Source organism: Lissotriton vulgaris, chromosome 5, assembly GCF_964263255.1.
Source record: "Lissotriton vulgaris chromosome 5, aLisVul1.2, whole genome shotgun sequence".
In the NCBI taxonomy this organism is placed as follows: Eukaryota; Metazoa; Chordata; class Amphibia; order Caudata; family Salamandridae; genus Lissotriton; species Lissotriton vulgaris.
Window position 1 is genome coordinate 34121197 of NC_141693.1, and position 24953 is coordinate 34146149.

Genomic DNA, 24953 nt, shown 5'->3' on the forward strand with positions numbered 1-24953 from the left:
CAGAATGACGCATCCACCATAGAGGAGCATATACAGGAATCAGAATGACGCATCCACCATAGAGGAGCATATACAGGAATCAGAATGACGCATCTACCATAGAGGAGCATATACAGGAATCAGAATGACGCATCTACCATAGAGGAGCATATACAGGAATCAGAATGACGCATCCACCATAGAGGAGCATATACAGGAATCAGAATGACGCATCCACCATAGAGGAGCATATACAGGAATCAGAATGACGCATCTACCATAGAGGAGCATATACAGGAATCAGAATGACGCATCTACCATAGAGGAGCATATACAGGAATCAGAATGACGCATACACCATAGAGGAGCATATACAGGAATCAGAATGACGCATCCACCATAGAGGAGCATATACAGGAATCAGAATGACGCATCCACCATAGAGGAGCATATACAGGAATCAGAATGACGCATCCACCATAGAGGAGCATATACAGGAATCAGAATGACGCATCTACCATAGAGGAGCATATACAGGAATCAGAATGACGCATCCACCATAGAGGAGCATATACAGGAATCAGAATGACGCATCCACCATAGAGGAGCATATACAGGAATCAGAATGACGCATCTACCATAGAGGAGCATATACAGGAATCAGAATGACGCATCTACCATAGAGAAGCATATACAGGAATCAGAATGACGCATCCACCATAGAGGAGCATATACAGGAATCAGAATGACGCATCTACCATAGAGGAGCATATACAGGAATCAGAATGACGCATCTACCATAGAGGAGCATATACAGGAATCAGAATGACGCATACACCATAGAGGAGCATATACAGGAATCAGAATGACGCATCTACCATAGAGAAGCATATACAGGAATCAGAATGACGCATCTACCATAGAGGAGCATATACAGGAATCAGAATGACGCATCCATTTATGATGCCTGCCAGTTTCCTGGTAGGCGCTTGTTACTCTAACAATGTTCTGTTTAATCTCCTACAGATACTACGTACCAATGAGTAAAGTTGTATGTATTAAACCAATAGTGCACGCACACTAGGTGTGGCACTTTATATTTCACTAATTCTTCATCTACCTCACTTTTAGGTCACTTAGGAGTGGTACGTACAGGGCTGGTTCCAGTGTGGTCCTGAGGAAGAGCTTTGGGGAGGCTCGAAACATGTGGACTAATACTAGAGACGTCTAACTCATTACGGTTATGCTGCTTTCCCTAGTATTTACCCCTGTTTTTAAACATACCGACTAGGACCAAAATAAAATATTTTGCCCACTAGTTAGGCATTTAAAAAAAAAAAATGTCCCACTCCACAACACTGCGCTATACATTTTCTCACATAGGTGCTCCAACGTAATTTTGCAAGTCGCAGCACGCCTCAATCGCAGGGGATTGAGAGGACCCCTATGATGAAGCATGTCACCGAGGGGAAACCCTGACGAGTGAGGGGACTCAAGAAAGCAATTCTTCTTTCTTGATCTGTAGACTTTCCCTCTTCCGTTTTTTCTGTGTTCGTTACTGAGTAAGGAGGGTGAACCTAGACTAAACGTCCACCCCCCCCTTTTTTGAGTGTCACGGTGAGTAGAGACCATGCCCCGTGCTAATCTCCACTATGCATGACTGCAGTCCATGCACAGTGGTTTATGTACACATGGAGCTGGCAATGCACAAAAACTTCAGCTAGAGAAACAAGCTGTGTTATGGGCCCCCACTGCATATAATGTACCAGTCCACAGATTTAAACCACCCATCACCAACTGGTAGGCATGGCATAACTGCAGAGACGTGCCAGACACCGCTGGCCACCGTAGGAATTTAGTTTAGTCCACTGTGGGTCCCAACAAGCTACAGACTATGACTGGTCTGTGACATCTCACAATGACAATTAGATATGTGATGATATGAACAAAGGGCTTCCCAGCAGAGTTCCCGACGTCGCTGTCCAACCTATGCCTGCTCAGGATCATAAACATTTGAACAAAGTACACAACAGAGCCTTGTCCTGTCTGGTACTTACTGACAGCCTGGTCTGCCTGTTGTGATGCAGGGCCTGAAGCACGTCCTTGAGGTGGACATGGTGATCCTCCCAGGTGGAGCGGAGTACAGCTGTATCATCGAGATAAGCTGCACTGACCTCTGGAAGGTGGCATGGGCATTCTTCAACCCAAAGGGCATCACCTTCAACTGAAAGTAGCCTTCAGACCTAGAAAACACAGACCACTCCTGGACTCCTGGTGTGAGGGATATCTTTCAATAACCTGATGTCAGGTCAAAGGTACTCCGATATTTGGCTGTCCCAGACTTATCAATGAGCCCATCAGCTCTTGGTATGAGGTGGGCATCAGTCTTCATGGCTGCATGAAGACTGAACCTCATCTCAGATTTCCCCCCCCCCCCCCCTCCCCCCTAGGCTTGGGCACCAGTCCCACTGGGCTGGTCCAAGGACTACTGGAGGGGTCAACCGCCCCCAACCCCAGCCTCTTAGCAACCTCAGCTTTGATGCTGCCTTTACTGGTCAGACAACCCGCACATCTTGCTTTGACAGGTGAGCTGTCTCCGGTGACCACATCACGGTACTCCATGTTGTCAGAACTGGGATCAAAGTCCAGGAAACTGCCTCAGCAACGGACAGCAGTCCCTTTGTTGATGCTCTGTTTGGGTGGAGGCGAGCCGTACTCTTTCCACACTTCCATCCTGGGCATTAGAGGTTAAGAGGTCAGGGAGAGGTTCGCTCTCTTCTTCCGTCCCTGCATTCAATTCATTTTGTGACATTTATTGAGTGCACAGCTACCTAGAAGGGGGCGTCCCGGGCCGTCACCATCTGCATGGCGAGATCTACCCTGTCATGGTGCCACTTGAGCATTTCACATTTCTGACCCTTTAAGGAGTCCTGGGGGTACCCAAGTCCACCAAGTACAGGACTTCCCCCTTTTTCTCTATGATGGGATATGGCCCAGTCCACTTGTCATGCGGTGCCCTGGGTGCCAAAGGCTCCAAAACCCACACCAACTGTCCTGGCCGGCATTCAACCATAGAGGACGTCTGCTCATCGGGGTGCTTTAGAAGCTCCTGGCCGATATTCAACCATAGAGGACGTCTGCTCATCCCGGTGCTTCAGAAGCGCCTGGCCGGCATTCAACCATAGAGGACGTCTGCTCATCCCGGTGCTTCAGAAGCTCCTGGCCGGCATTCAACCATAGAGGACGTCTGCTCATCCCGGTGCTTCAGAAGCTCCTGGCCGGCATTCAACCATAGAGGACGTCTGCTCATCCCGGTGCTTCAGAAGCGCCTGGCCGGCATTCAACCATAGAGGACGTCTGCTCATCCCGGTGCTTCAGAAGCGCCTGGCCGGCATTCAACCATAGAGGACGTCTGCTCATCGATTTGATTTTGATTTAAAATTATTTCTAGAGCGCACGTATACCAGCAGTTTCTTGGCGCTAACTCTAACCGGATCCGGGGCTAATAGACAGGGAGGGTTGGAGGAAGATTATTCAAAAGACTTAGTGAACAAATAGGTCTTAAGGTGTCTACGGAATTGTGAGTACAGAGTAATGGTACGAAGTTCAAGAGGAAGGGAGTTCCAGAGGGTCGGGGCAAGGGTGGCAAATTTAGATCCTCCCCACTTCTTTCTCCGGAAACGGGGGACAGTGAGGAGGGATTGAGAAGACGAGCGTAGTTTCCTAGTGGGAACGTATGGAGTGATCTCGGAAGAGGTGAACGCCGGAGCCAAGCCAAGTCGGGCCAGAAATTTGATGGTTGCAAGCTTGAATTGGACCCTGGCTCGCACGGGGAGCCAGTGTAAAGATTTCAGAAGAGGGGTAGAGTGGTGAAACTTAGGAAGTTTGAAGGCCAGGCGGGCCGCCTGGTTCTGAATCTGCTGTAGGCGCCGCAAGCTATAAGCAGGGATGCCGGCATATAAAGCATTGCCGTAATCCAGGCGGGACACCACCATGGCCAGGATTATAAGCTTGAGAGCAGAGAAGGTGAAGAAGCGAGACACTCTGCGTATAGTGCGCAGAGAAAGGAAAGAGGAAGATACCACAGAGCTAACCTGGGAGTGAAGGGTGAGTTGAGAATTGATTTTTATGCCTAGGGTTTTAACAGAGGAGGAGGGTGCAGGAGAAGGGCCAAGAGAGGGAGGCCAGAAGAGAGAGGACCAGGGGCTGGATGAACCACCCGTCAACACCAGCTCGGTCTTGTCGGGGTTGAGTTTGAGGTGGTTGTGGTTCATCCAGTCCCTAATATGGAGCATGACAGATTGAAAGTTTAGAACAGAGGAGGGAGAAGAAGATAGGTTGAAAACAAGCTGGAGGTCATCCGCATAATTAAATACGGCGACCTCCATCTGTTGAAGGGAAAAGATAAGAGGTGCGACATACAGGTTAAACAGGAGGGGGGAGAGGGAAGAGCCTTGGGGGACCCCGCACTGAACTTTCCGGACGTCCGCTGTGAAGTCACCCAGGCTGTCGGCCTGGGTGCGATCGCTCAGGAAGGAGGACAGCCAGACCAGGGCGGTCCCCCCGATCCCCGCCGCCTTGACACGGGATAACAAGATGGTGTGATCTACCGTGTCAAAGGCGGCTGAAAGATCGAGGAGCACAAGGGCCTGGTGCTGATTGGTGTCCATACCATCCCTGGGGTTGTCCAGGACCGAGATGACGACGGACTCCGTAGAGTGTGCAGGGCGGAAGCCGGCCTGGCGGGGGGCAAGGGCTCCATGCGTCTCCACAAAGGAGCTCAGAGCGCGGGTGACATGGCGCTCGAGCACCTTGGCCAGAAATGGCAAGAGGGAGATGGGGTGGAAATTGGCAGGGACAGATGGATCAGCCCCGGGTTTTTTCAAAATAGGCACAATAACCGCCGATTTCAAGGAGTTGGGAACTACGCCTTGAGCAAGAGAGCTATTGAGGAGGTGAAGGGGGGGGTCTGGGCAGGTGACAAAGATATGGCGGAGAATGTGGGCCGGGCAGGGGTCAAGGGGAGAACCAGACTTGACCAAAGGCACTAAGGAGGTCAGACATTCTCTAGTGATGGGGGGGAGGGTGAGGAGTTCACCCTTCGGAGGGGGACATTGAGGGTCCACAAAGGAGGGAGAGGGGGGGGGGGGGGAAATGTTGGCCTTGATGGTGGCAATTTTATGAATAAAGTAGTTATTAAGGGAAAGACAGAGTTCTTCGGACGGGGCGGGCTTGAGGGTTGTTCTGTCCGAGAATGCTAGGCTGTGGACGATTGTAAATATCTCCTTAGACTGGTTTTCCGCGGCTAAGATTTTGGAGGAGAAGTATGATGTTTTGGCCTCCAAGATGTCTTTTTTATACTGGGTAAGAATGTTGGTATACTCCAGTTTTAGGGTGGGGCAATAGTTTCTCCTCCATGCCCGTTCTGTGCGACGTACTTTTAGTTTGGTGGCCTTGAGCTCGACGTTAAACCATCGGTTGGCGTCCTCCTCCCGTTTGGAGGTGATGCGTTTGAGCGGGGCAACGGAGTCGCGGCCAGAGGAGAGCCATTGATCTATGGCATCCACCTGGGAAAGAGTGGAGAGGCCATGCAGGGAAGGGAGGGAAGAACTGAGAAGGGAGGAAAGACTTTCTGGGTTAACTCGGCCCCACGATCGGACCCAGGTGTTTTTGGGACGGGGGGGCTTAGTTGGGGGTTGGATAGGAAGGGAAAAAGAAATCAAATGGTGGTCAGACCATGGGCAAGGTGAGATGGAAAGAGATTCCACAGGGCAGTTCAGGGACCAGATCTGGTCAAGCGTGTGACCTTTGATGTGGGTGGGTGAGTGAACGTAGGATGTAAAGTTAAGGGATTGGAGGGTTTCGGAGAATTCCTTAGAGGACGAACATTCAGCGGGGTCAGATGGCCAGAAATTGAAATCGCCAAGAAGCAGAATAGAGGAGTTATTGATTGTGATAGTGGCTAAGACATCCAAGAAATCAGAGAGAAACTGTAGAGGGGATTGAGGAGGGCGATAGGTGAGAAAGCAGGTCAAAGGAGGAGAGGTGGAGGTGGTGCGAATCACCAAAAATTCGGAGGTCGCAATGTCAGGCAGGGATAGACTTTGGAAAGGTAGGTCGGTGCGTGCGATGACCGCTACACCGCCCCCGGCTTTGCCAGGAGGGCGATCCGCCCTGAGGGCATAGTAAGTGGCCGGTAAGGTGGATAATAGGGCAGGGAGGGAGTCATCGCAGAACCAGGTCTCCGTTAGGAAAAGAAGATCTGGGGCATGAAGATCCAACAGGACCGAAAGTTCATGCGCATGGGCGACAGCGGACCGGGTGTTAAGATAAAAAACCGTAAGGGTTTTAGGGGTTGACAAAGAAACGGTGCAGCAAGGCGCGATGGGGGTGCAAACTGTGGGAGGGGGGATAAAAAGGGAGACGGTGGGGGGGAAGACCAAGGGAGGAGATGCGAGAACGTGTAGAGGCCATAATGGGCCAAGGTCCCTGGAGGCTTTGCAGGTGGTCCGGGGAATAGATGATACGCGGGACAGAGTGACATGCCCCTAGCCCCGGCCAGTCGCGGACGGGCGCAGACGGGCTTGCCTTAGGCGCGCCTTCGGCGCGCAATCGTCGCGCCCGCTGCGCTTCCTCCCAAGACACATAATTTATGCAGAATTGTCAGGTCTTTGAAGGGGGCGTGGCCAACCGAGGGGGCGTGTCACGTGGCACACCTCGCCCTCGAGGATGGCGACCCGGATAAGGTGATTCGTTGCAGCGTCAGCGCGCTGTTCAAGGAAGTGCCAGAGAGTGCGAGTATGCGGTGAAGTTAATAACAAAGTATCACACAAAAAGATTTAAAAACAAAGTATCCACGCTCCCGGCTTTTCGCCTCAGGAGTCCAGCATTCAGAAGCTCCTGGCCGGCATTCAACCATAGAGCACGTCGGCTCATCTCAGTGCTTCAGAAGCTGCTGGCCGGCATTCAACCATAGAGGACGTCTGCTCATCCCGGTGCTTCAGAAGCTCCTGGCCGGCATTCAACCATAGAGGACGTCTGCTCATCCCGGTGCTTCAGAAGCTCCTGGCCGGCATTCAACCATAGAGGGCGTCTGCTCATCCCGGTGCTTCAGAAGCGCCTGGCCGGCATTCAACCATAGAGGACGTCTGCTGATCCTGGTGCTTCAGAAGCTCCTGACCGGCATTCAACCATAGAGGACGTCTGCTCATCCCGGTGCTTCAGAAGCGCCTGGCCGGCATTCAACCATAGAGGACGTCTGCTTATCCCGGTGCTTCAGAAGCTCCTGGCCGGCATTCAACCATAGAGGACGTCTGCTCATCCCGGTGCTTCAGAAGCTCCTAGCCGGCATTCAACCATAGAGGACGTCTGCTCATCCCGGTGCTTCAGAAGCGCCTGGCCGGCATTCAACCATAGAGGACGTCTGCTCATCCCGGTGCTTCAGAAGCTCCTGGCCGGCATTCAACCATAGAGGACGTCTGCTCATCCCGGTGCTTCAGAAGCGCCTGGCCGGCATTCAACCATAGAGAACGTCTGCTCATCCCGGTGCTTCAGAAGCGCCTGGCCGGCATTCAACCATAGAGGACGTCTGCTCATCCCGGTGCTTCAGAAGCTCCTGGCCGGCATTCAACCATAGAGGACGTCTGCTCATCCCGGTGCTTCAGAAGCGCCTGGCCGGCATTCAACCATAGAGGACGTCTGCTCATCCCGGTGCTTCAGAAGCTCCTGGCCGGCATTCAACCATAGAGGACGTCTGCTCATCCCGGTGCTTCAGAAGCTCCTGGCCGGCATTCAACCATAGAGGGCGTCTGCTCATCCCGGTGCTTCAGAAGCGCCTGGCCGGCATTCAACCATAGAGGACGTCTGCTCATCCCGGTGCTTCAGAAGCTCCTGGCCGGCATTCAACCATAGAGGGCGTCTGCTCATCCCGGTGCTTCAGAAGCGCCTGGCCGGCATTCAACCATAGAGGACGTCTGCTGATCCTGGTGCTTCAGAAGCTCCTGACCGGCATTCAACCATAGAGGACGTCTGCTCATCCCGGTGCTTCAGAAGCTCCTGGCCGGCATTCAACCATAGAGGGCGTCTGCTCATCCCGGTGCTTCAGAAGCGCCTGGCCGGCATTCAACCATAGAGGACGTCTGCTGATCCTGGTGCTTCAGAAGCTCCTGACCGGCATTCAACCATAGAGGACGTCTGCTCATCCCGGTGCTTCAGAAGCGCCTGGCCGGCATTCAACCATAGAGGACGTCTGCTCATCCCGGTGCTTCAGAAGCTCCTGGCCGGCATTCAACCATAGAAGACGTCTGCTCATCCCGGTGCTTCAGAAGCTCCTGGCCGGCACTCAACCATAGAGGACGTCTGCTCATCCCGGTGCTTCAGAAGCTCCTGGGCGGCATTCAACCATAGAGGACGTCTGCTCATCCCGGTGCTTCAGAAGCTCCTGGCCGGCATTCAACCATAGAGGACGTCTGCTCATCCCGGTGCTTCAGAAGCGCCTGGCCGGCATTCAACCATAGAGGACGTCTGCTCATGCCGGTGCTTCAGAAGCTCCTGGCCGGCATTCAACCATAGAGGACGTCTGCTCATCCCGGTGCTTCAAAAGCGCCTGGCCGGCATTCAACCATAGAGGACGTCTGCTCATCCCGGTGCTTCAGAAGCTCCTGGCCGGCATTCAACCATAGAGGACGTCTGCTCATCCCGGTGCTTCAGAAGCTCCTGGCCGGCATTCAACCATAGAGGACGTCTGCTCATCCCGGTGCTTCAGAAGCGCCTGGCCGGCATTCAACCATAGAGGACGTCTGCTCATCCCGGTGCTTCAGAAGCTCCTGGCCGGCATTCAACCATAGAGGACGTCTGCTCATCCCGGTGCTTCAGAAGCGCCTGGCCGGCATTCAACCATAGAGGACGTCTGCTCATCCCGGTGCTTCAGAAGCTCCTGGCCGGCATTCAACCATAGAGGACGTCTGCTCATCCCGGTGCTTCAGAAGCGCCTGGCCGGCATTCAACCATAGAGAACGTCTGCTCATCCCGGTGCTTCAGAAGCGCCTGGCCGGCATTCAACCATAGAGGACGTCTGCTCATCCCGGTGCTTCAGAAGCTCCTGGCCGGCATTCAACCATAGAGGACGTCTGCTCATCCCGGTGCTTCAGAAGCGCCTGGCCGGCATTCAACCATAGAGGACGTCTGCTCATCCCGGTGCTTCAGAAGCTCCTGGCCGGCATTCAACCATAGAGGACGTCTGCTCATCCCGGTGCTTCCGAAGCTCCTGGCCGGCATTCAACCATAGAGGACGTCTGCTCATCCCGGTGCTTCAGAAGCTCCTGGGCGGCATTCAACCATAGAGGACGTCTGCTCATCCCGGTGCTTCAGAAGCTCCTGGCCGGCATTCAACCATAGAGGACGTCTGCTCATCCCGGTGCTTCAGAAGCGCCTGGCCGGCATTCAACCATAGAGGACGTCTGCTCATGCCGGTGCTTCAGAAGCTCCTGGCCGGCATTCAACCATAGAGGACGTCTGCTCATCCCGGTGCTTCAGAAGCGCCTGGCCGGCATTCAACCATAGAGGACGTCTGCTCATCTCGGTGCTTCAGAAGCTCCTGGCCGGCATTCAACCATAGAGGACGTCTGCTCATCCCGGTGCTTCAGAAGCGCCTGGCCGGCATTCAACCATAGAGGACGTCTGCTCATCCCGGTGCTTCAGAAGCGCCTGGCCGGCATTCAACCATAGAGGACGTCTGCTCATGCCGGTGCTTCAGAAGCTCCTGGCCGGCATTCAACCATAGAGGACGTCTGCTCATCCCGGTGCTTCAAAAGCGCCTGGCCGGCATTCAACCATAGAGGACGTCTGCTCATCCCGGTGCTTCAGAAGCTCCTGGCCGGCATTCAACCATAGAGGACGTCTGCTCATCCCGGTGCTTCAGAAGCTCCTGGCCGGCATTCAACCATAGAGGACGTCTGCTCATCCCGGTGCTTCAGAAGCTCCTGGCCGGCATTCAACCATAGAGGACGTCTGCTCATCCCGGTGCTTCAGAAGCTCCTGGCCGGCATTCAACCATAGAGGACGTCTGCTCATCCCGGTGCTTCAGAAGCGCCTAGCCGGCATTCAACCATAGAGGACGTCTGCTCATCCCGGTGCTTCAGAAGCTCCTGGCCGGCATTCAACCATAGAGGACGTCTGCTCATCCCGGTGCTTCAGAAGCGCCTGGCCGGCATTCAACCATAGAGAACGTCTGCTCATCCCGGTGCTTCAGAAGCGCCTGGCCGGCATTCAACCATAGAGAACGTCTGCTCATCCCGGTGCTTCAGAAGCGCCTGGCCGGCATTCAACCATAGAGAACGTCTGCTCATCCCGGTGCTTCAGAAGCGCCTGGCCGGCATTCAACCATAGAGGACGTCTGCTCATCCCGGTGCTTCAGAAGCTCCTGGCCGGCATTCAACCATAGAGGACGTCTGCTCATCCCGGTGCTTCAGAAGCGCCTGGCCGGCATTCAACCATAGAGGACGTCTGCTCATCCCGGTGCTTCAGAAGCGCCTGGCCGGCATTCAACCATAGAGGACGTCTGCTCATCCCGGTGCTTCAGAAGCTCCTGGCCGGCATTCAACCATAGAGGACGTCTGCTCATCCCGGTGCTTCCGAAGCTCCTGGCCGGCATTCAACCATAGAGGACGTCTGCTCATCCCGGTGCTTCCGAAGCTCCTGGCCGGCATTCAACCATAGAGGAAGTCTGCTCATCCCGGTGCTTCCGAAGCTCCTGGCCGGCATTCAACAATAGAGGACGTCTGCTCATCCCGGTGCTTCAGAAGCTCCTGGCCGGCATTCAACCATAGAGGACGTCTGCTCATCCCGGTGCTTCAGAAGCGCCTGGCCGGCATTCAACCATAGAGGACGTCTGCTCATCTCGGTGCTTCAGAAGCTCCTGGCCGGCCTTCAACCATAGAGGACGGCTGCTCATCCCGGTGCTTCAGAAGCTCCTGGCCGGCATTCAACCATAGAGGACGTCTGCTCATCCCGGTGCTTCAGAAGCTCCTGGCCGGCATTCAACCATAGAGGACGTCTGCTCATCCCGGTGCTTCAGAAGCGCCTGGCCGGCATTCAACCATAGAGGACGTCTGCTGATCCCAGTGCTTCAGAAGCTCCTGGCCTGCATTCAACCATAAAGGACGTCTGCTTATCCCGGTGCTTCAGTAGCTCCTGGCCGGCATTCAACCATAGAGGACGTCTGCTCATCCCGAAGCTCCTGGCCGGCATTCAACCATAGAGGACGTCTGCTCATCCCGGTGCTTCCGAAGCTCCTGGCCGGCATTCAACCATAGAGGATGTCTGCTCATCCCGGTGCTTCAGAAGCTCCTGGCTGGCATTCAACCATAGAGGACGTCTGCTCATCCTGGTGCTTCAGAAGCTCCTGGCCGGTATTCAACCATAGAGGACGTCTGCTCATCCCGGTGCTTCAGAAGCTCCTGGCCGGCATTCAACCATAGAGGACGTCTGCTCATCCCGGTGCTTCAGAAGCTCCTGGCCAGCATTCAACCATAGAGGACGTCTGCTCATCCCGGTGCTTCAGAAGCTCCTGGCCGGCATTCAACCATAGAGGACGTCTGCTCATCCCGGTGCTTCAGAAGCGCCTAGCCGGCATTCAACCATAGAGGACGTCTGCTCATCCCGGTGCTTCAGAAGCTCCTGGCCGGCATTCAACCATAGAGGACGTCTGCTCATCCCGGTGCTTCAGAAGCTCCTGGCCGGCATTCAACCATAGAGGACGTCTGCTCATCCCGGTGCTTCAGAAGCTCCTGGCCGGCATTCAACCATAGAGGACGTCTGCTCATCCCGGTGCTTCAGAAGCTCCTGGCCGGCATTCAACCATAGAGGACGTCTGCTCATCCCGGTGCTTCAGAAGCGCCTAGCCGGCATTCAACCATAGAGGACGTCTGCTCATCCCGGTGCTTCAGAAGCTCCTGGCCGGCATTCAACCATAGAGGACGTCTGCTCATCCCGGTGCTTCAGAAGCGCCTGGCCGGCATTCAACCATAGAGAACGTCTGCTCATCCCGGTGCTTCAGAAGCGCCTGGCCGGCATTCAACCATAGAGAACGTCTGCTCATCCCGGTGCTTCAGAAGCGCCTGGCCGGCATTCAACCATAGAGAACGTCTGCTCATCCCGGTGCTTCAGAAGCGCCTGGCCGGCATTCAACCATAGAGGACGTCTGCTCATCCCGGTGCTTCAGAAGCTCCTGGCCGGCATTCAACCATAGAGGACGTCTGCTCATCCCGGTGCTTCAGAAGCGCCTGGCCGGCATTCAACCATAGAGGACGTCTGCTCATCCCAGTGCTTCAGAAGCTCCTGGCCTGCATTCAACCATAAAGGACGTCTGCTTATCCCGGTGCTTCAGTAGCTCCTGGCCGGCATTCAACCATAGAGGACGTCTGCTCATCCCGAAGCTCCTGGCCGGCATTCAACCATAGAGGACGTCTGCTCATCCCGGTGCTTCCGAAGCTCCTGGCCGGCATTCAACCATAGAGGATGTCTGCTCATCCCGGTGCTTCAGAAGCTCCTGGCTGGCATTCAACCATAGAGGACGTCTGCTCATCCTGGTGCTTCAGAAGCTCCTGGCCGGTATTCAACCATAGAGGACGTCTGCTCATCCCGGTGCTTCAGAAGCTCCTGGCCGGCATTCAACCATAGAGGACGTCTGCTCATCCCGGTGCTTCAGAAGCTCCTGGCCAGCATTCAACCATAGAGGACGTCTGCTCATCCCGGTGCTTCAGAAGCTCCTGGCCGGCATTCAACCATAGAGGACGTCTGCTCATCCCGGTGCTTCAGAAGCGCCTGGCCGGCATTCAACCATAGAGAACGTCTGCTCATCCCGGTGCTTCAGAAGCGCCTGGCCGGCATTCAACCATAGAGAACGTCTGCTCATCCCGGTGCTTCAGAAGCGCCTGGCCGGCATTCAACCATAGAGGACGTCTGCTCATCCCGGTGCTTCAGAAGCTCCTGGCCGGCATTCAACCATAGAGGACGTCTGCTCATCCCGGTGCTTCAGAAGCGCCTGGCCGGCATTCAACCATAGAGGACGTCTGCTCATCCCGGTGCTTCAGAAGCTCCTGGCCGGCATTCAACCATAGAGGACGTCTGCTCATCCCGGTGCTTCCGAAGCTCCTGGCCGGCATTCAACCATAGAGGACGTCTGCTCATCCCGGTGCTTCCGAAGCTCCTGGCCGGCATTCAACCATAGAGGACGTCTGCTCATCCCGGTGCTTCCGAAGCTCCTGGCCGGCATTCAACAATAGAGGACGTCTGCTCATCCCGGTGCTTCAGAAGCTCCTGGCCGGCATTCAACCATAGAGGACGTCTGCTCATCCCGGTGCTTCAGAAGCGCCTGGCCGGCATTCAACCATAGAGGACGTCTGCTCATCTCGGTGCTTCAGAAGCTCCTGGCCGGCCTTCAACCATAGAGGACGGCTGCTCATCCCGGTGCTTCAGAAGCTCCTGGCTGGCATTCAACCATAGAGGACGTCTGCTCATCCCGGTGCTTCAGAAGCTCCTGGCCGGCATTCAACCATAGAGGACGTCTGCTCATCCCGGTGCTTCAGAAGCGCCTGGCCGGCATTCAACCATAGAGGACGTCTGCTGATCCCAGTGCTTCAGAAGCTCCTGGCCTGCATTCAACCATAAAGGACGTCTGCTTATCCCGGTGCTTCAGTAGCTCCTGGCCGGCATTCAACCATAGAGGACGTCTGCTCATCCCGAAGCTCCTGGCCGGCATTCAACCATAGAGGACGTCTGCTCATCCCGGTGCTTCCGAAGCTCCTGGCCGGCATTCAACCATAGAGGATGTCTGCTCATCCCGGTGCTTCAGAAGCTCCTGGCTGGCATTCAACCATAGAGGACGTCTGCTCATCCTGGTGCTTCAGAAGCTCCTGGCCGGTATTCAACCATAGAGGACGTCTGCTCATCCCGGTGCTTCAGAAGCTCCTGGCCGGCATTCAACCATAGAGGACGTCTGCTCATCCCGGTGCTTCAGAAGCTCCTGGCCAGCATTCAACCATAGAGGACGTCTGCTCATCCCGGTGCTTCAGAAGCTCCTGGCCGGCATTCAACCATAGAGGACGTCTGCTCATCCCGGTGCTTCAGAAGCTCCTGGCCGGCATTCAACCATAGAGGACGTCTGCTCATCCCGGTGCTTCAGAAGCTCCTGGCCGGCATTCAACCATAGAGGACGTCTGCTCATCCCGGTGCTTCAGAAGCACCTGGCCGGCATTCAACCATAGAGGACGTCTGCTCATCCCGGTGCTTCAGAAGCGCCTGTCCGGCATTCAACCATAGAGGACGTCTGCTCATCCCGGTGCTTCAGAAGCACCTGGCCGGCATTCAACCATAGAGGACGTCTGCTATTCCCGGTGCTTCAGAAGCGCCTGGCTGGCCTCTAAATTCTGAATCACCTTCTGCATGTCCTCAGCCATCCTGAAGCGTAGGCCAAGCACGTGTCCTGCTTGGAATCCCTGAGGAGTCTCTTCCAAACCTCCTTATCCAAGCTTAGTGGACATCATACAGGGCATCAAACAACAACTCAAAGGGACCAACGTCAACTCTCCTTTGGGGAACCTCCCTGTAAGCAAATAATCATGGGAGAAGTGCATCCGACCCCCCTCCCGCGTTTCTCAGGCACCCCAGGATCATGCCTTTCAAGGTCTCATCCCACGAGGTTTGCAGACAGACAGACATGGAATGTTTGCCTCTATCAGAACACCTCCTTAGATAGCCGGACCCTGGTGAACACTCCAAGGAGGGCTTTCGCCACTGCGGGGGCAGGGACGGTCTAAGGGGAATAGCTCCATGGTATCTGGGGGCGTGGTCCACTGCCACCAAGATCTATTCCCGACGCTGCTGGTGGGTCTAGGGGCGAACAGTGTCACTCCCACTCGCTCAAAGGGAGCCCCCACCACAGGTAGTGCTATCAGGGGAGTCTTTGGTTCTCCCTTCCTTGCCACTGGCTTGGAAGGTCACACAGGAGCAACACAACTAAGACAACTGGGGCCAGCCTCTCGTCAGTTTTTGTCTGCCCCAGGTGTCTAGCTAAGGTGATAGGATGGGCCAGGTTAAGGAGGAAATCCCTGTCCTGCTGAGGGACCATCAGTCTCCTGGGTGCCCCTGGTTTGGGGTCCCTTGGCTCACTGTACAGGAGCACCACCTCCCAGTACACCAAATGTGTCCCATTGGTATCCCCTTTTGTCTGTCTTTTTTTCCTCTGAGTTTTAAATAGCGCAAACTTGACCCAAAGCTATCGAGTATCAGAGCACTTTACACGAGCACCAGTTACGTTACAAGAGGACACATTAATTTCTGTTAGGCACGGGGGAGATTAAGTGATTTGCACAATCACAGGATGCTGCACGTCCTTGCCGAGACTCAAACCCAGTGAACATGAACCCTGGTCAACAGGCCCACATTGAACAATGGGTGCGCCCAGGTCAATAATATGCTATTACTGAGCCGCTTGGCATATGAGGACCACATACCCCACCCCCCCGCCCCAATAGCAGCCGATGCCACCACTGTGCCCCTTGGACGTTTCACTTGCGCTGGTAGCAGAACATCCCACCACGTTCCTAGGACACCGTTCGCTCCCGGTCCTGAGCCGACATACATCTCAGAACAGTCCTAGGATATTACTGACCACAATCTGGCATACATAAACTCCAAGATATGATATGGTTGGCAGATCCCAAGATAGGACTTTACCCCTCAGCACTGTGCCCGGCCTACCGGATGTCGGATGTCTGTGATGAGGAGAACAATGTCGGACATCTCGAGGACCCTCCAGAGCTGGCGCCATGTCTGCATCAGATAAAGATGGGGGCGGGAAAGAGAAAACACAAACAAAGGTTAAATCTTACCGCTGACTGGATTCAACAAAACTGCAATCAGTACAAAAAACAGCTACTACAGATAATAGTGTGCGCGCAGAACGTGTGAGCGTGCAGGATGTGCGAGCGCACAAAGGACGTCCGTGCAGGACGTCCTTGTGTACAGATCGGCTCAGAGACATTCCTCCGACATTGCAGATCTCGTCACATCAATGGATCTTGACCTAACCATTTTGACTGAAACGTGGCTAACTGAAGCTTCTACGCCGTTTATGGACATACTAGTTCCCCACAATTACCACATCATTAGACTCAACAGGACCGGCAAGACGGGCGGGGGAATCACATGCATTTTCAGGAGCAACCTCTCCGTTACCAAAGTCACCTCCCCCTCCCTCACTTCCTGTGAACTCTTCAGCCTCGATATCTCTAGCGAGGGCAAACCAGTATATGCCTTACATCTCATCTATCACCCGCCTGGGGGCAACCTCATCTTCACCCAACAACTCATGGACACGATCACATCCAATGCTGGTCGGCAGATCACTCAAATCTACCTGGGTGACTTTAATCTCCACTGGAACGACCAGAAAGACGCAGTGGTGAATAGTCTCAAAACTTTCCTTAATGCGCTTGACCTCACCCAAATATGCAACAGCCCAACACACGATAAAGGCTCAATACTCGATCTGATCATCGCCAAAGAAGGCTCTACCCAACTGGGGGCAATCCAACCTTGTGATTGGTCAGACCACCACATTATCACTTTCTTTATCAACGAAAAAGTCAAACCTACCCCGGCTCAACACACCAAATCCAAGATCTGGAAAAGGGACATGAAGAATCTTAACCCCAACTCCCTACCTCCCCACACCTACAGTCTCCTCCTTCCCCCTGCTGGCGCCTCTGATGTTCAATCACTGACCGACCTCTACCTCGACTCTATGAACTCAATCAACGAAGCCGCCCCACTGCAACTAAAGAGAGTCTCCACCAAGAACTCGAACCCTTGGTATGACGGCAGACTCAATGAAGACAGGCGTGTTATGCGATTGGCAGAGCGCACTCGGAGAGCTGACCCCTCATCACTGCATCGCAAAACGCTTAAGAACAAGAGAAATGCCTACTTTAGGAAAATCAAGCTTGCGAAAGCTGACTTCTTTAGCCTCCAGCTTGACCAAGCGAAAAACCGACCAAGAAAATTGTTCGAACTAGTCAAAACTCAAACCAAGTCGCAACCATTACAATCAAACAACACAACAAGCGATATCCCACACAGTGAAGACTTTTCTGCTTTCTTTAAGCTAAAGACCGACAACATAAGAATTGACCTCCTCAATGATGTAAGCTGATACCCCAGCTACATCCGAATGCCTAACACTCAACCTAAAAATAGCGCATCTTGGACGTCCTTCGACACCTACTCTGAAGAAGCAATACACAAACTGCTCGGCACCTTCGAGCCCTCTAATCACCTCATAGACCCCCTACCAGCTAATGCTGTAAAAGACTTCACCCCCCTGCTCCTCCCACTCTGGACCAAAATCATTAACAGCTCCCCTCAACAAGGTCTAATCCCTGACTCCCTCAAGGTGGGGCAAGTCACGCCTATACTCAAGAAACCTACAGCTGACCCGTCTGACCTAAACAATTACCGCCCTATCACCAATATCCCCACCTTGGCCAAACTGCTGGAAAAATGTGTACAACTCCAACTAACAAAACACATTGACCAGTTCGACCTCCTCAACCCTCATCAATCAGGCTTCCGAGCGAAACACAGCACGGAAACGGCCATGACACACATAATTGATGACGCCCTCCAAATTCTTGATCGCAATGATTCATGCCTCCTCATCCTTCTTGACCTCTCATCAGCATTTGACACGGTCAAACATGAGAACCTACTGGAGCTACTAAACACTAGAATGGGTTTATCCGGGACTGTCCTCAAATGGTTCACCTCCTTCCTACATAACCGGTCTCAGAAGTTCAAGATCAACAATGTGCTTTCCTCACCTGTGCCAGTAGACTTAGGCGTTCCACAAGGATCCTCCCTTTCACCCACACTGTTCAACCTCATCATGGAACCACTTGCCACCTTGCTCCAAGCATCCAATGTACACTTCCATATGTATGCCGATGACACTCAACTTTACCTAAAGGTACAATCCCGGGAAGATATCAAACTCCTGAACTACACACTTAGAAACACCCAATCATGGTTGGCCGATAATCACCTTAAACTAAATGCTCTGAAAACTGAGTTCCTTCTGATCTCACCTCCTGCGAAAATTACCACCATCCAAATCTGGCTCAATCACCTAACAGCACTCAATGTCCGACCCACCATCGTGGATTCTGTGAAATCCCTAGGCATCACACTTGACGCAAAGCTCAACATGCAACAGCACATTAGCAAAGCAACGAAAGGAGCTAATTTCCAAATCAACACTTTAAGGAAACTTAAACCCTTCCTCCCAGCCAAAGACTTCCAAACTGCTGTACAAGCCCTAGTCATCCCCCGCATAGACTATGGAATTGTGGCCCTCAGCGGACTCCCTCTAGCAACAACTGCACCCCTAAGAGCCTCCTTGAACGATGCCGCGAGACTCATTACTGGCTCAAGAAAACACTCCTATATCCCCTGATTTGAAATCACTGAATTGGCTGCCCTTTGAAGCCAGAATACAGCTGAAAATTGCTGTTATGGCACACTCGGCCGTACACCACAAGGCACCCAACTACCTGACTCAAAAGTTGACTATATCAGGAGGGTCGAGATCCAATAGAAGTACAAAAAATCTACTCCTGAAACCTCGCAGATTCCGGAAGGAAAAAACTTACAAACGCTCCTTTTCAGGAATGGCACCCAGGATCTGGAATGCACTCCCTCCCGAAACCAGGCTTATCTCCTCCACTTTGTGGGTAAGGTAGCAAAGGTCCAAGGATTCCAAGGCTTGAACAACGCTTAAATAAGCTGTGTTTGTAGGTGAATGGAGACACACTCGAAGCTCTGGACCTCTTGGGCTTCATATAGAAAGACAGGTTTGAGGAATGGTAAGTGTGTGCTCCATGATGTGAGCACACACATCCACCATTCCTCAAACTTATCTCCTCCACTGCCTTCTTCAAGAAAGAGGTGAAAGCCATCCTTATGGCCAAGTTCACCTGAACTTTATTGCTGTTGGATCAGAGACTTTGCATTGCTTTTGTAACACTGGCTACCTCACTATCTAACGTCTAATGATATCATATTCTTACTTGAATGTGAGCCTATTATACTACTCACTCACTACCTATTACTATATTGTACACGTTAGTTTGCTGAAACTTGATGTCCCTACCCCTTGTCTCTCTGTAACTCTTAGAAAGTGGTATAAGCCAGCCTTATAGCCTAGCTCTCCTGATCTCTATTGTAGTTGGACCAAAGACTCTGCACCGTCTTATATTATCGTTTAATTGACGGTTTATTGTTATCTTATCAGCACATGAAAGCTATGTTGAATATTATACTGTACCCAATATTATGTTTAGTCACCCTCCTGTTCCCCTCACCCCCTGTCTCTGTGAAGCGCTCTGATATCTGCAAAGATCTTGTTCGCGCTATATAAAACTCTGAATACATACACCCATGCAGGACGTGTGTGTGGGCAGGCAGGCTCCACTAGAAAGCGTGCCGAGCACTTGAGCAGGGTAGAGCTCCTGCCTGTCCAGGTCCTGTGCAGCTGACGGGGCTCCAATTCAACTTTCACACAAACTAAGCACAGTCATAACTCACATGTGAGCAACCCACACTTGGCGCCAATATCCTGTAAATCATACATGCTTCTCTCTAACATGATACTTCACCCAGTGAACTAAAGCAAGCTGTAATAAGCCTCCTTTAGAAGAAAAGTAGCAGACCCATCTCCAACCTACTTTTGATTAAATCAAACTTAGAAAGCAAAGGTCACTGGCCAAATTTAAGATTTTATCTAGTCCAGCAACCTGTTGAATGACCGACGCAGGAAGGTCACAGAACCAATCATCTCAGACTTCAGGAAAAACACTTGTCTTCCTCAATGTGGTACCCGCTGAAATTCTGATCCTACTCAACTTGCCAGGGACATACAACACATTGGATCCTTCTTCAATGACCAATCATCACGCCTTTCAATCCAACACCTGCAAATCAAATGGGCTCATTGTCCTCGACCACAAAAAGCTACAGGGTACTCCAACATTCCCCCCCTACCTGCTACTGCTTAACATCGACACTAAACACTTGGCACAATCAGCTCCCTCTGTCAACTTCAATTCCGATGTACGACATAAATCCATCTCAAACTAAAACACGTCAGAGGATCCAAACTCAAGAAGTCAGAATCTGCCTCCGCTTAAAAAAATCTGACCACATCACTCAAGCTGTGAAACATCTCCACTGGCTCCATCGGCACGGAGAATCAAATTCAAGCTCCTGTACCCAGTTTCCAAACACAGAAAGGAAATACTTACAAAACCTTAGCTTAACTTACACACCCACTCCGGTCCTTAAATCAAGCAAAGACACTTGTTTAAAGTAGAATCTCCTGGAAATCCCAGGGTGGGCGCAGTGTACAAACTCTAGGGCCGTGGCTGGTAGACCAACGAAGCACAGATCTCACATACCAGCCTAACCAGACACCCTTAAAGAAAAACTAAAAATCAGTCTCTTAAAACAGGCCTCCTCAAGATGGCAACATGCTGACGGCTCACACATCCCTCTATTTCGAGGTCGGGGTACCTTGAAAAGCCTTCTGGACAGCAGATGCTGCAATTACACAATTCTGAAGCTTAAACGCACTCCACCAACGGACACTACTGTCGAAGCTCACCCGTCACGAAAGAGCCAGTGCTACGAAGTGACGACACGACGAGGCAGCGCTTTACATTTGAATAAAATAAATACTAATCGAGAGCGCGGTCTTGACTTCCGAGTAACTGAGTGGACTTGTGCATGCTACATATTACACAAGATGCTGTCTGGTGCCGTGCAGGAAACACCCCTCACCTAACGCCCTCCTCCTGTGTGGGGACCGCTGCACACAACTATGTCTATGTGCTGTGGGAAAGAGGGCTGGGCACAGCTTCTGCTGTCACCTAGGTTGTGTGTGCACATGTATGTGTGCTAAAGGACAAGTGTGGATTCACCTTTTCATGAACTTTCGTCTGTCCACAGGGTATATACACTGTGTGTAAACACAGGCATGTGCATCTTTTATTGTCACCTACGTCCATATGTCCACCAGTGAGTGTGCTCTGTGTGAAAGGGCATTCACATATTTGCACTTGCATTCGTCGCTCTAGTCAGGCGTGCACGGTGTAAGAGATTTGTCCTTGGCACCAACACTTACTGGGCAACCATTGGGTGTTACATGTGTAGAAAGACGTGTGCGCTTCCCTGACTGTCACCTTATCTGTATGAAGGCCAGCATGCTTGCTCTGTGTAGAAGGAACGGGTCCAATGATACATTCCCGCGCCCTCCAGTTTGTCCCACTCCACCATCTGTCCCACTCCACCTGCACTGTGTTCGGGACTAGAATGCCACCCTCCTTCTGTTACCTGCATCTTCATCTTTCACCTGCATCTGTGTCCCCCCCGGACAATCGCTATATATTTCGAGGAAGAAGACACTCACCTCCAAGTTGTGATCGAAATAGCTGAGCTGTGTGGGGTTGAAGGTGCTGTAGATGTTCTCCAGATAGGCCAGGAAACTCTTCTCCTCCCGGGCCAGCAGGAGCTCTTTGGCCATTTGGTAGTTCCACGGTGGACGCTTGGGGAAGTCCAACACTAGCCAAAGAAGAAATACATTTATCAACAGATGCTACGAAAATAACCTACCAATCAGACAAGAGAGAGGTAACAAAAGTATCCTACCAATCAGAGAAGAGAGAGGCAACAAAAGTAACCTACCAATGAGAAAAGAGAGACGCAACAAAAGTATCCTACCAATCAGAGTGTGAGATGTTGACCTGGCATAGGATGTCCATTATTCTAGTGGGCACCTTGCACCAGTCTAAAACGACCCTTATTGATGGTAGGTTAAAGACAACCTGTATTGAAAGCTATCCTAGTGGTAGCTGTGGAGAGCAGCCTTCAGGCTAAGTCTTGAAGGAATGTAAATCAGCTTGTTTTACCAGTCTATAATCTCGTGAATGACCAAATGAAAGGATAACCACACCAGGTATATATATAACTATGAATTGCTGCCGGCTAGTAGTATATTGTTTTGTAGGGTTTCGTTTTGATAGCATTTCTTATCTGTGACAGGCCTGTGAAACGCTCGGATTCACAGTGCACTGCTGATGCACTTAAGAGTGCACGTTCAATAGTGTGTGAACTCGAGTTTCCCTACTTTATTTTTCCTTGCAATATTATATAGCGCGAAATCGACAACATGGCATGAGCACAATTTATATTACAGAAGAACACATTCATTTGTGGTCGGCACGGGGAGACAAAGCGATTTGCTGGAATCACAGGATGTTGAGCTGATGCCGAGATCCGAACGTAGCTCCCCAGTTCTAAAGTTCGCAATTCTAGAACTTGTGGTGGGAGGTGTGTCTAAAAGTGTATGTCGGTGCTGGCCATCAATGAGAGAGACCTGTGCACTTTTCAAATGGGTGGTGAAAAAATATGAGTATGTTGCTGGAGATGTTGGCCGCCGTGCCACCAATGTACTTACCGGGGGAGGGTAAACACCCATTATTCCGCAACTTTCTTTCCGCATACCATCACTCCGCATACTTTCATTACGAAAGTACCATGACTCAGCAATGCCATTATAACGCATGGCATTACATTTTATATGCTTTTACCACGCATACATTTACAACGAAATTTGTTGTAAATGCATGAATGGTAAAAGCATGTTTTTTTTTCATGTTTGGATAAGGTAAGTATTGGTTTAGGGGTATATGTTTTGGGGTGTTTCGGTATTTTAAGGGTTCAGATATGGTTTTGGGGTACAGGGATAGTTTTAGTGTTTAGGGATAGGTATGGGTTTTGGGGTACAGGGGTATTTTTAGGGTTCAGGGCTAGGTTTGGGTTTTGGGGTACAGGGGTATTTTAGGGTTCAGGGGTAGGTTTGGGTTTTGGGGTACAGAGTAATTTTAGGGTTCAGGGATAGGCTTGGGTTTTGGGGTACAGGGGTATTTTTAGGGTTCAGGGCTAGGTTTGGGTTTTGGGGTACAAGGGTATTTTAAGGGTTCAGGGCTAGGTATGGGTTTTGGGGTACAAGGGTATTTTAAGGGTTCAGGGGTAGGTTTGGGGGTACAGTGGTATTTTTAGGGTTCAGGGCTAGGTTTGGGTTTTGGGGTACAGGGGTATTTTTAGGGTTCAGGGGTATGTTTGGGTTTTGAGGTACAGGGGTATTTATAGGGTTCAGGGCTAGGTTTGGGTTTTGGGGTGCAGGGGTATTTTTAGGGTTTAGGGATAGGTTTGGGTTTTGGGGTACAGGGTATATTTATAGGGTTAAGTTGGGTTAGTGTTTAAGGGTGTTGGGGTATTTTAAGGAGTACGGGTGGGTTATGATTATGGGGTGCAGGAGTATTTAAAGAGAGCAGGGTGGGATTAGCACACGATATGAGACATGAAATGAAGGGCGGAACGTACCACATGCCCCCAGCGTTTGTCACGCCACCAGCACACGCCCACAGCACAACGCAGACACACCCACAAGGGACTACTTTGCTGGCACGGTTCTTTTACCTTTTAAATGTATATGGTGGGCGTCTGCATAGCCTACGTCCTTCTGCTGCAACTGCCCTTTCCAACGCTGTATTGGGTGTTGTGATTGGTGCTGTGGTTCCTGAGATTACCCGCCTCAACGGTTTGGGCTCTCTCTTTATTGTATTAGTATGGATACATGTGTATTTAATCTAAGCACACCCCTCTAGTCTCTTTATGAGGCTAGATGCAAAACTACTTACAGAAACTTCATTAGCACACAGTAAATTAGCACAGTATACGTTTTGCCCTAGGGGCCTCACAAATCATATACTAAGAAAGTAGTATAAGTACCACTACAGTCATAGAGACAAGGCCTGTAGAACCGCTGGGGCAACCAGGAACCACCCATGGTAGGGACGCAGGAGACCCACGGGGGATGCGTGCAGCGTCTAAACACAGCTGTGAATCATCATTGACTTCTATGGAGAAAGTTGCGTTTAGACTTTTAAAGATTAAGGATACTTAGGAGTGGACTAGGAACAAACCCATTCAGTACTGGACAGTTCGAGAGTCAAGACTCACGGGAGCACCGAAGTACTTGTGTTACTTCACCCAGGGAAGCCGGGTGCATAGGTGTCTTTTCGTGTCTGGTTTCGCCGTCGTTTCCTATGGAGAGCTGCAAAGAAGTGCTGCAGGCGACCAGATGAAAAGTGTCCGGATTGATTCAAGGGTGGATCGGAGATCTGAAGAACCTGTAAGCAGAGGGGACAGAGCCTGGGTCACTAGCCAGTGACCAGGAAGGCAACCAGAAGATACCAGCCGATGTTGGGTGATTTCAGGTGACCGAGCTGAAGCTGGACTCTTCAGCCACAAGGACCAGGAGGCGTCGACGACGACCAGGAGCTGGATTTGAGCTGTCCCACGTCGGATGTCGAGTGCTGCGGTATCAGTATCCGGATTGGACCCAACAAGCCTTGGCAACAGCAACCCACACAGAATGGAAAGATTGGCTTCGGTGCAGACCAGCAAGGTTTGAGGGGTTCCCCCTTTGGAGGGGAGTTGGGGCACATCTGGAGCAACCAGGAAAGCCCAAGAAACAAAAGAGTTACCTTTGTGGGGACCCACCAGACGACGGACAAGGGATGGCAAAAGAGCCTCGAGCAGGAATGCTAAAAGCGGGCCCACGAAAAACGCGTGGAGCGTAGGCCCACAATCTTCAGTGCAAAAGGTGCTAATGGCTTGGACTACAAATAGCCCAATGCACAACTTCGGGAAAGCTCGGGAAGTAGGTGCACTTGCAAATATGCACGGTGTCCAGGAGTTCCAGTCCCACGTCTCTCGTGATGGCTGTGGGTCTCAGCTTTGCCGTGATCTTGTGTCGGCCTCTGAGATGTCTTGTTGTACCAGTGTCCTGTGTCGCA

The 24953-nt window shown here is 51.9% G+C and overlaps 1 protein-coding gene across 1 annotated transcript in view; it reads right to left on the bottom strand.

Moving 5' to 3' along the window:
• Positions 1-24953, bottom strand: part of GNL1 (G protein nucleolar 1) — a 154291-nt gene that overhangs the window by 94215 nt on the left and 35123 nt on the right. The window contains exons 4-5 of the mRNA XM_086920710.1: positions 21500-21651; positions 15739-15810 (exon numbers count right to left, since the gene is read on the bottom strand). Coding sequence (XP_086776836.1) covers positions 15739-15810; positions 21500-21651 — 224 coding nt within the window. The remainder of the gene's footprint in view (positions 1-15738; positions 15811-21499; positions 21652-24953) is intronic.